Source organism: Scheffersomyces coipomensis, assembly GCF_036884675.1.
Source record: "Scheffersomyces coipomensis strain NRRL Y-17651 chromosome Unknown DFJ63scaffold_3, whole genome shotgun sequence".
NCBI lineage: Eukaryota > Fungi > Ascomycota > Pichiomycetes > Serinales > Debaryomycetaceae > Scheffersomyces > Scheffersomyces coipomensis.
In genome coordinates, this window is record NW_027042894.1 from 1,952,889 (window position 1) to 1,966,403 (window position 13,515).

Below are 13,515 nucleotides of genomic sequence, written 5' to 3' on the forward strand. Positions count from 1 at the left end.
TAAAATTATGCGGCTCGTCTAAATAGGCAATTTCATATTCTGTAAGAACATTTTAAAAAAAGAAACTTAGATAATATTTATCAATCATGTTTTGACTAATAATTTCCAAATATAACTAAAAGCGTTTATCAACAAGGCTTTCATGCGTATCAATTCAGAAATGTAATGGGCTAACTTAGTAAAAGGTTTTTAAACTTTTTTGGGACCAACCGTATGTGTTCAAGAATAGACTTGACTCATAAAACAATGGAATGTAATTCAACAAAGTAGTATAATTCCAGTATAGAATAAGGTTTTACAAGAATTTATTTTATAAATACGACTGCTAATAAACAATAGAACGCAATTATTTTTATAAATAGAAACATTAGCTTCTCCTCTATTGATACCAAGAAAATTGCGAGATAAATAGATAGTCACCTCAATTGTATATATCCAATGAACATTACATGGGAGTAGCAATAAATCATAATAACTTTTATCAGAAAAAGGAATTTCGTATAGTTGAATATATCTGTAATAAAGGAGGGAGCTACCCTTGCATGTACGTAATGTTAATCTCTTTCGATAACTAATTTCAATTGATTGATTTCTTTTGTTGGGAACCCTTCACTTCAATATTCAATCTTAGATTTATTTCCTACTTCAGTAAATCCTGATTTGAATGTCAACTTATATGCATAAAAATTATTTGGTTCTAGAAGAAATAATGAATAATTAATAAAAGAAATTACCCCGTCTTCGAAATATCAAGGTTGTACGAAAAATAATATTTGCAGCCTGTGAAAACATAAAGCAAATTCGTAAAGATCAGCATAATACATTTACATTTCGATCGGCAACATAAAAACCAAAATAAACTGAAAATCGTATGATAATCAGAATTTGTAATAATAATTTAACCAATTAAATACAATTTATACTCATAACTAATCTAACGTAAGAAATCATCATTGTAATAGATTTCCATGTCATATTCAGGTTGAAACTCTGTGTATAAAGTTTCTGGATCGGCAGCCAGAAATTCAGTATAAGCAGCTTCCTCATCCCCACAAATAATCAATTTTTCTCCAGGTCTTAAAGCACTTTCAGCTAAAATTTGAGTTTGACAACTTCTTTCAAATAAAGTAAATAAATAAGCTGCTTCATCCACGGTTTCTCCTACTGTTAATAAACCATGATTTTGTAATATAACACCTTTACCATTTCCTAAAGCTTTAGCAATATGTTTACCTTCTTCTAACTCTAATGCCACACCTCCAAAATCACTATACACTGAATGGGACTTATAAAAAGTACAAACATCTTGATTAATCATATCTAATTCACGACCCAATGAACTCCAAGCTTTACCATGGACAGAATGAGTATGACAAGCAGCGTTAACATTAGGTCTAGCTTGATGAATAGCACTATGAATGGCAAATCCGGCAGCATTTATGGCAATTTGGGAGCCATCAGGTAAAATTTCTCCTTGTTCATTTACATGAACAAAATCTGATTTCTTCATTAATCCAAAATGTTTACCTAATGGATTAATCCAAAAAGTTTGTGGATCAACTGGATCTCTTACACTTATATGTCCAGCAGTACCTTCAGTATATCCTTTTCTGGCAAATACTCTGAATGCAGCAGCCATGTGTTGTAAAATCCATTCCCTTTCAGCATATTTGTCAGTGAATTTAGGTAATGGATATGGGTGTTGACCTCCTTTAGCGATATTATGACTACCTCTTTCTCCAACTATATATCCTTTTGAGGTTGCAGTTTCAACTTTAAGAGTGGTATCTTCTGTTATGTGAGTTCTTGTTTCTGATGGGGCCATGTTGACGTATCTCCTATTCCTTCACTTGATGTCTTGGTGGATTATGCTGTAAACTGTGTGTGGTTTAAATGAGATGATTATTAAATGTATTTATACAAACCTTGATTGGTGTTAGTTACTCTTTACAGTCACTTTTCATAAATTTTTTTTGTGCTCTGCTTTTGCGGAGACATATTTTGTTATCGCATAAAATTCTGAATTGGGCTAATTAGCCGACACATTAACCACAAAGAACAAAACTTTTATTAAGCGGTAAACTTGAAGTATATTCTGCAAATACATTATATAATTACAAAGTAATATTTGTCGGATGATTTCTAGAAGGGTTAGAATAATCTCAATGTATTATAAGTTTTGAGTCTTGATTAAATCATCATTTTGTAAGAGTTCGATGATCGCTTTTTACCAATTCGAGTGAACTTAAAAGAAAAATGTATAGGCTATTTTAAATGCTTAATTTGGTCAAATACTGGATATTGAATGATCTCACTCACACTTTGGGCTTTAGCCAGTTCATTTAAGGCTTTTGCATCTTTTCAAATAACAGCCATAAGAAATATACATTTGAAACAAAAAAAGACTTTTATTAAACATGAGAGTTATTAGTGATTGCTGTGGATGCCATTGTTCAAACAGATCCAACATTTGTTGCACCTCAATTTTAATGATCTTGATTGATGAATTCCGTCTTTTCACAATAAAAATTTGAAAATTCCGCTTTTTAAAAACGACAGTTTTCACAATTGTAAATCTTCAATTGATGCAAATTCTTGCTCACTCAATACACGATCATTATCTCTGATTCCATTGACATCTTCGTAAATTTCTGGATTTCTCCATTTAAAAATTTGATTATATTGATTATTAACGTCACCATGCAAAAGATTTACCACAAACTTTCCTAAGTTTGGTAAGAATTTGAATCCATGACCAGATCCACCAGTCATAATAATCAAATTTGATTTATTGGGAACCCAATCTATGATAAAATCATTATTTATAACATCGGTATACCATAAAACTTCCGTTTTAGATATTTTTACACCATGTTCAATTAAATCTGGGAAAAATTCTTGTATAAATTGTTTTACCTTGGTAATTATAACTTTAGTCAACCTTGACTCATCGTGTAATGGAATAGAAGGTGCCTGTTGATCATTTACTGGTGTCGGATTTCTAAACTTTGGTTGTAATACAATGATTTTCATTATTCCTTCTGGTTTAGTAATGGGGAAAATTCCAATTCCACTTCTATATTTTGGATTTACTTTCCATAATAAAATCGGGAAGTTTTCTGGACTATACTTTGCTTGTAACGAAATTACTTGCGGAACTTTCAAATGAATAACATTTCCAGATTGACCCTCACTCAATCTGGTTAATTGAGGTAAAAGTTTAGCTGACCACGGTCCTGCTGCTAAAATAACCAAGTCCGAATAATGATGTTTCCCGTCAAACGTACTAATCCCTTTCACTTCCCCGTTATCATCTTCGAGAATTTGTTTAACTTGACCAGCTTCACTTCCAGTGATGAACTTTACTCCACGCAGTCTTAAAACATATTGAACGTAAGTGCAAGCTCTTGAAGCATAAATAATTCCACTGGTTGAATCTAAAACTCCCTTATATTTTAACGATGGAAACAAATCTAATTTATGACCCCACCCTTGTTGATTTGCCCGTTTGATATCTTGAAGATCATCTAGCACGAATTGAGTGTCTCGTAAACCCGATTTTGAAAACGTTTCAAGATTATTCAATTCGTAATCTGTAATTTCCGAGTCTAATCTAATTAATCCACAATCATCAATGATCTTCAATCTGGTTAATTTCTCGTTTAATTCAGAATTTTTTAAATTTTGTAAATCTTGATCCCATTTTTCAAATATTTTTCGGGATTCAATGGCTAACTTATGATAGTGATCCTTGGATTCATAAAATTCTCGGAATACCTTATTCAAATCTGAAGATGCTGTATTCCCACCTAAATAGCTTAGTGAATATAAATCTGTCTTATCAAATATAGTTATGTTTCTATAACCTTCATTGGATAAGTTATAAGCCGTTGATAAACCAAATACACCTGACCCGATAATAATAATAGACGAATCTTTATTATATTTTGACATGGCTAGACTAGGAAGGAAGGTCAAGTTGGACATATAACAAAAGAAGAGATTTACTAATTTCAAGTTATTCTGTCCTTTTTACACTTTCTCATTTAATGGCTTGCTTTGTTTGATAAGAAAAGAAAAAGCCTCACTACATATAATTTCAATAAATAATTGAAAAATTGGTATATTCAATTGAATTACTTAGTGGAAGCGGAATAATTAATGCAATTATTAATCAATTTATGGCCTGAAATAGGGATAATCAATTCAAACAAAGCCGTCAAATAATTTAATTGTTGCAGCCTCACTTGAAATTAATTACTTTTTAATTGCACATACATGTCTATCCTTGGTTCTATACTATTTATTATTGCTATAGATCGGCATTTTCCATAACTTTTCAAACAGAAATGCTAATTAAATTGAAGGTTTGTAGATCATAAATTCCACTTAAATTGACATAAACATAAATTAGATTCCAGAGCCACAGTGAAAAATACTCCAATCGGGGAGACCAAAACAGGCAAGAAAAAATATCAGCTTTACAAATTTTAAAGTTTGACTATGACAGAAACCTTATTGTTAAATTAAATCAAATCAAAAGTAACAATTAATCAAAGATTACGAATCCCTAATCCACAGAATCACATTAGGTCGCATCCACCACATTTTCATGATGAATGATATATAAAAAGATCTAGAAATAACAACAATGTTCAAGAAGAAGAAGTTGAAAAATGATGAAGCAGCATATCAACTCTTACCAATGTCACCCAAAACAGGAGAAGTTACAGAAGTTCCAGAGAGATCTTCACGAGAATCTTCATCATCGTCGGTTAAGGTACCCTTAGTCGGTGTTGTTGATGAAAAGAAAATCCCTGGCTTAGTTACTCAGCAGTCTATTGATAATCCACTGATAAGGGATAATGATAAAATTAAAGAGATTAAAGAAAAAGATGCTGATATTACTTTAAAGTTAATTGACCAATATGGAGACTCAGTTACTCCATTGACCCCACAACAAGAAAATGCCTTGGTTAAAAAAGTTTATTGGACTGTTGTTGTCATGGGTTTCTTGGTAAACTTTACCTTATTCTTAGATAAAAATGCTATGGGGTATGCCACATTATTGGGCCTTTTCCAAGATGCAAATTTAACTCAAGAAAGTTATAACAATTTACAAACTTTATTTTATGTTGGTTATTTAATCTCTCAAGTTCCAAGCCATATCTTATTTCAAAAGATTAAAATGTCGTATTATATTACAGGTGTTACGTTTATTTGGTCTTTCTTGGCCTTAATTCAATTGACAGTTAAGGACTTCCTGGGTTTAGCCGCACTTAGATTCTTGCTTGGAGTCACTGAAGCAGGTGTCACAGCTGCTATACAACATACTATTGCCATGTTTTTAAAACCTGATGAGCATGCGATTATTAATCAATATTGGTGGATCAGTTGTTTAGCAGCTGGTATTCCGGGAGGGTTGATTGCTTATGGTGTACAATTCGTTCACGGTGTTGCTCCATGGAAAATCTATTGGGCTGTAATTGGTATCTTCACATTCATTCTTTCTATTGTCAGCTTCTTTTTTTATCCTGATAATCCTGCTACATACAGGATTTTCACTATTGAAGAAAGAGTTCATATTATTCAAAGAGTTAAAGAAGCCACTAAATCATCTATTGAACAAAAAGTGGTTAAGAAATATCAAGTTATTGAGGCGCTCAGAGATCCAATTCTGTGGTTGTTTGCTTTACATGTTTTCTTTTTAATGTTTTCTAATAATATTACTTTTCAAGCGGCTATTATTTATCAAGATTTGGGACTAAGTAATATTAATTCTACTGTGGTTTCTGTGGTTAGTGCTCTTTGGAGTGTGGTCTTAGCTGCTTCTGGAGGAATATTGTTGTATTACTTCAGATCTCAATCTGCAAGGGTTGGTGAATTATATTGTTTGATTAGTTTATTAGGTGGGATATTAGCAGTTGCATTACCTTGGAAAGATAAGATTGGAATTTTAGCTGGTATTTTCTTGACTAATGGTACTGGTATAACATATACAGCTGCTTTGACTTGGTCACAATCATCGGCGGCCGGTTATACTAAGAAATTGATGAGAACTGTGTTATGGTTTATCTCCTATAGTGTGATTAATTTATTTGCTCCTCAGTTCTGGAGAAGTAAAGATAAACCAAGATATTATACAGCTTGGATTGTAACCATTATTGGTGGTTGGGTATTAGCTCCAATTGTTTTAGAAATCATTAGACATATATTGGTTAAAAGAAACAAGGAGAGAAGATTGTGGATCCAAAAAGTTGAATCTGGATTAATTGAAGATACAATTGGATATGTTGATGAAATTGATGATGAAGGAAATTTCATAAAGAAAAAAGTTGATATTTCCTATTTAGATTTGACTGATATTGAAAATAAGCATTTCATTTATCCACTTTAGAGTTAACATTTTTCTGTGTCTTGAATATAAAAGAAACCGTTAGGCGATTTGTGTTGACATTTGTACTACATTGCTTTTGCATCCTCTTTACCCCATACTTTCTCGGTATAGTGTTTTTTAAAGTTTTTGTTGCAGCCTTATCTTCTATGTTACATTTTTTTTTGGAGCGCAACATTTTCCCGAATCAGAATAAAACCTAATTTGATTTTGATTGGTATATAAATGATTGGTTATAACCATAATTCTGTAAAAAGTATGACCCTGTTCCTTAAATAACTGACTTTTTTGAAGTGAAGTAGATACCAAAATGCCTAGTCAAATAGCTCATAAATATCATGATGAAATTGATGAACAAGGATTCACTATAATTAGAGGATTTCTTACCCCAGACGAAGTTGAAAAATATTCAAAAGCTGCAGATGCTGTTGTTGAACTTGCTAGGAAAGGAGATTGGCCTGATGTAAGAACAAGAGGTAAACAATTCCCACCATGGCCTAAAAATTTTAGTCCTGACATTTGGGGAGTTAGTGGATTGTTACACCCAAACTTAAAGGAATTAGCATTACCATTTCATGAATGTTATGCAAGTGAAAAGATTTTAAATGTAGCTGAAGATATTTTACAAGCTGAGAGACTGGAGTTATCCATGGAATTGTTCAATATGTTGATCAATCCGTTGACTGATTTTGGATTAGATTGGCATAGAGATACCATCAAGCCAGAAGTTGACGCTGAAGAGGAAGCTAAAGCATTATTAGAAAACCCTTATGCAGGTACACAATTCAATTTGGCGTTAACTGAGGATGATTGTCTTATTGTGATTCCTAGATCTCATAATAGAATTAGAACTGAAGAGGAAAAAGCAAAATCCATTGCTGAAGATAGACAACAACATATAACAGGCGAAATCAGAGTCCCATTACATCCTGGAGATATTGTATTTTATAATAATAATATTTTACATCGTGGACAGTATTCATCGGCCAATGTTAGAATAACTCTACACGGATCATATGGGCATGTTAAACACGGAAAATCTAGAGCTAAGGGTATTTTACAACATGGAGTGGCAGAATGGTTACCGAGATTTAAACCAAATAATCAAAATTTAGTTGAATTAAAGGAGAAATTAGTTCTATTAGCTAAAGAATTCGAAGGAATAAATCTCGGTTATGCATTAGACGGTTGAAATTATCTGTCTATTTATATTTATATATATGCTAATTATGTATTACTTATGTGAGCCCTTTATTTTTACATTTATAAGGCAATGACTAAAATTAATAAAACACACAATGCAACTGTTAGTATTCCAATACACCAATTACTTGCTGTTTCACGATTTTTCTCCAATACATGATTGATTCTTTTTAATCCCCTTTGAACTTTACTCGATACATTATCAATTTCATGATCTAATTCATCCAACATTATGCCTTGTTCTTCTAATTCGTTACCCATCATCATTGCTTGTTGATTTAAATTCCTCATAGTATCGTGAATACTATCCAATTGTAAATCTTGTTCATCTATCAACTGTTGTTGTTGAAATTGATTTAATCCATTATCCAAGTTTGAAATTGAATCATTAAATGGATTTTCAGGATTACTACTATCACCATCTTGACTTATTCTATTTGACATTGTCGTTACATCTCTTGGTTTTCGATTCATTAACGGCGTTGATGACCTTGAATCAAATGAATTGTTCTGTATATGATTCCATTGTATTTGAATGTCTTTAATTTTACCATCTAATTCCTTTAAGATTAATTTTCTATTGTCAATGTCTTGATTTGATAAATGGAATTTATCTGGCTGTTGTTCACCAATTTTATGAGCTTGCTTCAAATCTTCGAAAATTTCTAATAACTCTTGATAATTATTATTAAAATCAAGAATTGTATCTGGAGTTATAATTTTGGTGGATAGTATGTTTTCTAAAGTACCCACTGTACTCCATGCATCTTCCTTAACTTCATTAAATGGATCCATTTTTTTACACTTTCTTTATGTTTCGTTCTATTCCTGGCGATTTCCAATAAATGACAATCTTTTATTATGATTTTATAGCTCTAAAGTATGCAAATTTGTCTTGTTTCGTGAGTTAAAGTATGGTCACTCTTATTACAACTTTGCCATTCTAAACAAAACAAGTTTTTATGAGGAAGGCTGAACTGATGGTATATGCAGGACATTCTAATTTTTGGGTGTATATACCAAATTTTTGAAATATACAACACAAGTTATCATATAGTTATTTAAGTCATAAACAATTAATAAACATAGGATATGGAACTGCAAGAACAAGGACAAGAACTGCAACCTATCAGCATAGCATCAGAAGACACTGCGGCAGCTTCAATTGCCACATCAGAACAAGATACACTTACAGTTGTCTCTGAATCAACAGGTCTGGAAATTGATAACCACAACAGATTTAACAACAATATAACGTCAAATGGGAAGCATGGTTCATCTACACCTACTCCATCGTCAATTAAGAAGTTAAAGACTGAATCACCACGTGAATCCTCCATCGATCCAGAACATGCGAATAGTTTTGCTTCTGTGCCTGATGGTCCACCAATTCATGAAATCGTAGGTGGATCTAGTGTTAGACAATATTTAAACAAGCATTTAACAGCTCATTTATTAGAAGGATTACGACAAATAGGAGCAGATAAACCAGAAGATCCTTTGCGTGTGTTAGGAGAGTATTTAATTGCTAAATCTGATGAATTGAAAGATCAAGATCAATCCTCATAAGCAGTAGTTATTGAAAGAGAAGCAAGTGAGCCAAGTGAGGAGCCTGTATTGTTAGATAATACGCTAACCTCTCTAGACTTAACAGTGAATCATTGAGGGAGGAGTCCTGATGAACTTCATGTTGTAATATTAGAAAAGATATTATGTTGCCATTACTGTCATTAATTCTAATGACAGATGTAATTTAAGTTATCATATGTAATCTTGTATAAATAGTTTGATTGGCAATGTATCACACCCAGTAATAATAATAATAATATATATTTACGTATAAAGATTAATTGTAGATAGTAGATATTTGTTAACTGACGATAAAATCTGGAGAGCAAAAAAGCTTCTTCCAGATCCGCAAATAAAAAAAGATGGCAATCAAAAAATATATAACGCCATCATACAAACAATAACAACAACAGTGACAATCATAACTAATAATCACAACATAAGATCCGATCAAGCTCAAACGAGATCTTGTAATCAGCAAATATAACTATAATCTGTTTATAATATGACATCTTCCAATAGACTTGGTGGTGGTGCTGGTGCTGGGAATAACGATGTCTCTCATCCTTTACGACCCTATTATGATCTGGATACATTTAATGCAGGGTATTCCGTTACATTCAAACAAGGAGTTGGGTTAATCGATAGTGATACTAATAAAGCATTGACCCCATCATTATCAAGTTCTATCATTGAACAATCTGTAAATGAAAACACTGGAATATTGAAGAAGGTTGGTGGTTCAGGAGGAGGTTATAATCCAGGGGTTGGTATTCATGCTAATCGTCGATTTGGAAATCGATCATCCATACTTAATGGTGGTAATAATGGAGATAAGAATTATATTTATGATTTAGAATTTCAAGAATACTTTGATTTAAATAATTTATCAGAATTATTTAAGAACTTGTTATGGAATTTTTTAAAAAATTATTGTAAAGTTTTACTAAGTCAACCATTAGAGATTGTAAGATTGGTATTACAAATTGGACAATTTGATTTTCCTGATTCAACTAAAAAGATAAAGAAATCAGATCCAATAACTGAAAAGAGATTATTAACTGAATCTGATACTTTAACTTTAACTGAAAATGAAGATTTATCTGATTATGAAATAAATTATTTCCAATCTCCAAGTGATAATTTATATAACTCAACAACATCACCTAAGAAGTTTAATTCATCTCCAAAGAAAAAAAGAGCTAATAATAGTACGAAACGTAAGAGAAGCAATAAGATTCAACCACTTTCAATGCATTCAATTGATATAATGTCTGCTATAGTTGGTAAGGATGGTCCATTTGCCTTATTCAAAGGGATAAATGCATCTTTTATTCATCAAACTTTATCTCATACTATTGAAGCATGGATTACTGGATTTATATCCCCATTTTTAGGTATACCCGATCCATTCTTTTTAGATTTAACTCATTCAAATGATCCATTAAGAAGTTTATGGTTAAGTGTATCGGCTTGTGTATTAACTGGTTTAATTTTAATGCCATTAGATATCATTAAGATTCGTTTAATGATTACTCAATTTAATAAACCATTATTAGAAGATAATAATACCAAAGAGAAGTTATTATTAGAAAAAGATAATAATAATAATACTGGATTTACATCATCTGAATCACTGGTTCATAATTTAGCTAATTCAACGCTTAATGTGAATGCTAATTTAAATAATCAATATGTTAGTACCCGATCAGTTCGTGAATCTATTCGAAATTTCCCAGTTCAATATTTAGTTAATCCTCCATCAAGTATTGTTTTATTAACTATATTATATCAATTTTCCACCAGTATATTTAGAAAGACAGCTCCATATATTTTATTAATTAGATTTAATATTGATTCATATTCATCACCAAATGTTTATACCATTATAAATTTAATTCTGTTAATAATGGAATTCTTTATAAAATTACCCGTGGAGAACTTATTGAGAAAGGAACAAATTAGATTTTTATTAAAACCAAAATCATTACTGGAAGATCCATATCGTGTTTTAACTATTGATAATCCTGATGAGAATTTAATTATTGAATTTAATTCTACTTGGGCTGATGTGATTGATGAAGAATATGAAGAAGGTGATAATGAAGAACAAAAAGAAAAGGAAAGATTAAGTTATTGGGGTACACTTAAGAGTCTTGGATTATTTAATGGTTGGAGAGTTGGTGTATTAAATGTGATTGGATTCTGGGGTTATAATATCTTTAAAAATAATGGAACTGAATTAAGAGAAGAACGATTTTAGTAGAGATCAAATATAAGATCATTTTCACTCAAATGTATATATAAAAATAGAAAATGACGATATTAAATTTAGAAAGGGGTTATTCTTTAAGTAAATATTTAATAATATAATACGATTATCAATGAAGATTTATCTCCATGTAAGTTAAACTTGTAAGGGGACTTTTAAGGGAATTTAGGTCTGTTAAACTCAATTGCAAAAAGGAGAATTGCAACAACACTTTAATAGTCATGCTAAAATCCGTAGTACAATCAAAATAAAAGCCGTATCTTCTATTATTTTGTAGTCTTATGACCCTTTGATAAAATCCATAGATAAGATCGTATGTGAATGGTGCTTAATTCCAAGAAAGACCAAAGGGAGTTTAGCATATTGATCGATATATTTCTGTTTTGGGTTTATATACAGGAGAGAGAGTTATGGTTATAGGCTAAAAAAAAGAAACAAAATTACCCCTCTCCATCCATCCGAATAAAAATAAAGAAAAAAAGAAAACACTTGTACGGAAAAATTAGGTGTCTCTTCTTCCTTAAATCCATTGTATGTAAACCAACAAAAGGAAGAAAGGAGGGGAGAGCCTTTTTGAGCCATTAATTATTATGGTGATGATTCACAATGGGTCAAATGGATGTATATGATTGTCTGTTTAATGGATTGACGATTAAGTCATTTCAATTGAACTAGAACTAGAACAAAAAGGCTTACAATGGATTTGGTAAGCTTCAATTAATGGCTATACCTTGTTTAACATCAATTCATGAGTTGTCCCATATTCAATTTCATTGATATTTTTTTTGCATCTATGAAAATGAAAATTTTATACACGCGATGAATCGAATTTGACCTTTAATTAATGAAATTAGCCATACATAGAAAAGGTGTGTAATTAGAGACCACAAAGCTATAAAAGGTAGTCCAACCTGAGTCACCTTGTAGAACAAATTGACAAAAGAAGATAGGATATGACTTTCCTATACTACAAAGATGTAAATACAACAGAAGGTCTAGTAAGTAGCCCTTGCTTACACATTTTCAATACACAACAGCTTCGACTTTCCCACTTACTCATTATAGAAACATTACCAAGAATAATCAACAAACAACTGGCTTTACAAATTTATTTTTACACACCATATTCTCCCGTTAAGGCGCTAACCAAAAAAAGAAAGAATGGAAAAAAAAAAAGACTCATTTTTTCTCTCTATTTTTTTTTGTTTTTAATTTTAAACATTTGTGGTGAAATTACCTCAAATAACCTTAATCGATAACTGTCTTTTATGTATGAAGGTTATGTCATCATCAATCAAATGAGCTAATGCCAACCTTGTAAATGAATGTAATATTGTTTAATCATAATCTCGTCGGTTCAATGGACAAATCCATTCAGAAATCGAAAGTTTTAAAGTCCATTTTCGGATTAATTATAAAAAAGAAATTTAAAATTTTTTGGGTGCGGACTAGCCATCAGTCCGAGAAATTTTTGTTGTTGTTGCAATTTGAATGTATCAAGAGATGTTCAATCAATTACTATATATATAGATGTAAATTTCAATCAATTTATGAATTTAAGATTGTTGTAAAAAACTATACTCAATAACAAATAACATTTGTCTTATCAAGTTTCATAGATTTATTTATCTATTCCCATATATTCCTCACACTTACTATTAATAATGATTGCTCAACCACAAAAACCAGTTGTTAGAACTGCTGCTGAAAAGGAAGCTCAAATTATGAAAGAAATTAGAGCTAACAATGCTAAATTCGAATCCAAATTCCAAGGTTCATTCTTAGGTGAAGTTTTCGGTTTTGCTATTAGAACCACCAACTAAATATAACTCACTACACTTTACTATTACAGGTTAATTTTTTATACGATTTTAATGATTTTAAATGTACTTCATGTACTACTACAACAACAATTAATTATTCTTATGGTCCATTTTATAGATCCAACACAAACTTAATATAACACAATGATGACGATTTCTCTCATCGATCTTTATACTATTATGATATCTTTATTGTAGACAATTTTCTATTTTACCGTTACTTTTGCATACACATTTTAATTTACACATACGGG

The 13,515-nt window shown here is 31.2% G+C and overlaps 8 protein-coding genes across 8 annotated transcripts; 5 read left to right on the forward strand and 3 right to left on the reverse strand. All coding sequences in view use genetic code 12, as the record gives it.

Moving 5' to 3' along the window:
- Nucleotides 1-934: 934 nt before the first annotated feature.
- DFJ63DRAFT_322689 (uncharacterized protein) lies at nucleotides 935-1,825 on the reverse strand (the record flags this gene model as incomplete). The annotated part of the gene is made up of 1 exon (XM_064907451.1): nucleotides 935-1,825. The coding sequence occupies one exon, from the start codon at nucleotides 1,823-1,825 to the stop codon at nucleotides 935-937; it is 891 nt and encodes a 296-aa protein (XP_064763034.1).
- A 737-nt stretch (nucleotides 1,826-2,562) lies between these two features.
- Nucleotides 2,563-3,954, reverse strand: DFJ63DRAFT_335226 (FAD dependent oxidoreductase; the record flags this gene model as incomplete). Its single annotated transcript, XM_064908183.1, has 1 exon — nucleotides 2,563-3,954. One exon carries the CDS (start codon nucleotides 3,952-3,954, stop codon nucleotides 2,563-2,565), a length of 1,392 nt encoding a protein of 463 aa, XP_064763035.1.
- A 751-nt stretch (nucleotides 3,955-4,705) lies between these two features.
- On the forward strand, nucleotides 4,706-6,397 carry DFJ63DRAFT_285753 (uncharacterized protein; the record flags this gene model as incomplete). The annotated part of the gene is made up of 1 exon (XM_064904923.1): nucleotides 4,706-6,397. One exon carries the CDS (start codon nucleotides 4,706-4,708, stop codon nucleotides 6,395-6,397), a length of 1,692 nt encoding a protein of 563 aa, XP_064763036.1.
- Nucleotides 6,398-6,551: 154 nt separating this feature from the next.
- DFJ63DRAFT_127056 (uncharacterized protein) lies at nucleotides 6,552-7,622 on the forward strand. Its single transcript, XM_064903353.1, has one exon. It carries the CDS (start codon nucleotides 6,705-6,707, stop codon nucleotides 7,584-7,586), a length of 882 nt encoding a protein of 293 aa, XP_064763037.1. The 5' UTR covers nucleotides 6,552-6,704; the 3' UTR covers nucleotides 7,587-7,622.
- Nucleotides 7,623-8,541, reverse strand: DFJ63DRAFT_127189 (uncharacterized protein). The gene has a single exon (XM_064903360.1). The coding sequence runs from the start codon at nucleotides 8,390-8,392 to the stop codon at nucleotides 7,658-7,660; it is 735 nt and encodes a 244-aa protein (XP_064763038.1). The 5' UTR covers nucleotides 8,393-8,541; the 3' UTR covers nucleotides 7,623-7,657.
- Nucleotides 8,535-9,423, forward strand: SDC1 (Sdc1p). Its single transcript, XM_064903354.1, has one exon. The coding sequence runs from the start codon at nucleotides 8,690-8,692 to the stop codon at nucleotides 9,164-9,166; it is 477 nt and encodes a 158-aa protein (XP_064763039.1). The 5' UTR covers nucleotides 8,535-8,689; the 3' UTR covers nucleotides 9,167-9,423.
- Nucleotides 9,424-9,671: 248 nt separating this feature from the next.
- On the forward strand, nucleotides 9,672-11,429 carry DFJ63DRAFT_313023 (uncharacterized protein; the record flags this gene model as incomplete). Its single annotated transcript, XM_064906096.1, has 1 exon — nucleotides 9,672-11,429. One exon carries the CDS (start codon nucleotides 9,672-9,674, stop codon nucleotides 11,427-11,429), a length of 1,758 nt encoding a protein of 585 aa, XP_064763040.1.
- A 1,593-nt stretch (nucleotides 11,430-13,022) lies between these two features.
- DFJ63DRAFT_318757 (uncharacterized protein) lies at nucleotides 13,023-13,447 on the forward strand. The gene has a single exon (XM_064906982.1). It carries the CDS (start codon nucleotides 13,103-13,105, stop codon nucleotides 13,259-13,261), a length of 159 nt encoding a protein of 52 aa, XP_064763041.1. The 5' UTR covers nucleotides 13,023-13,102; the 3' UTR covers nucleotides 13,262-13,447.
- The last annotated feature ends 68 nt before the right edge of the window (nucleotides 13,448-13,515 follow it).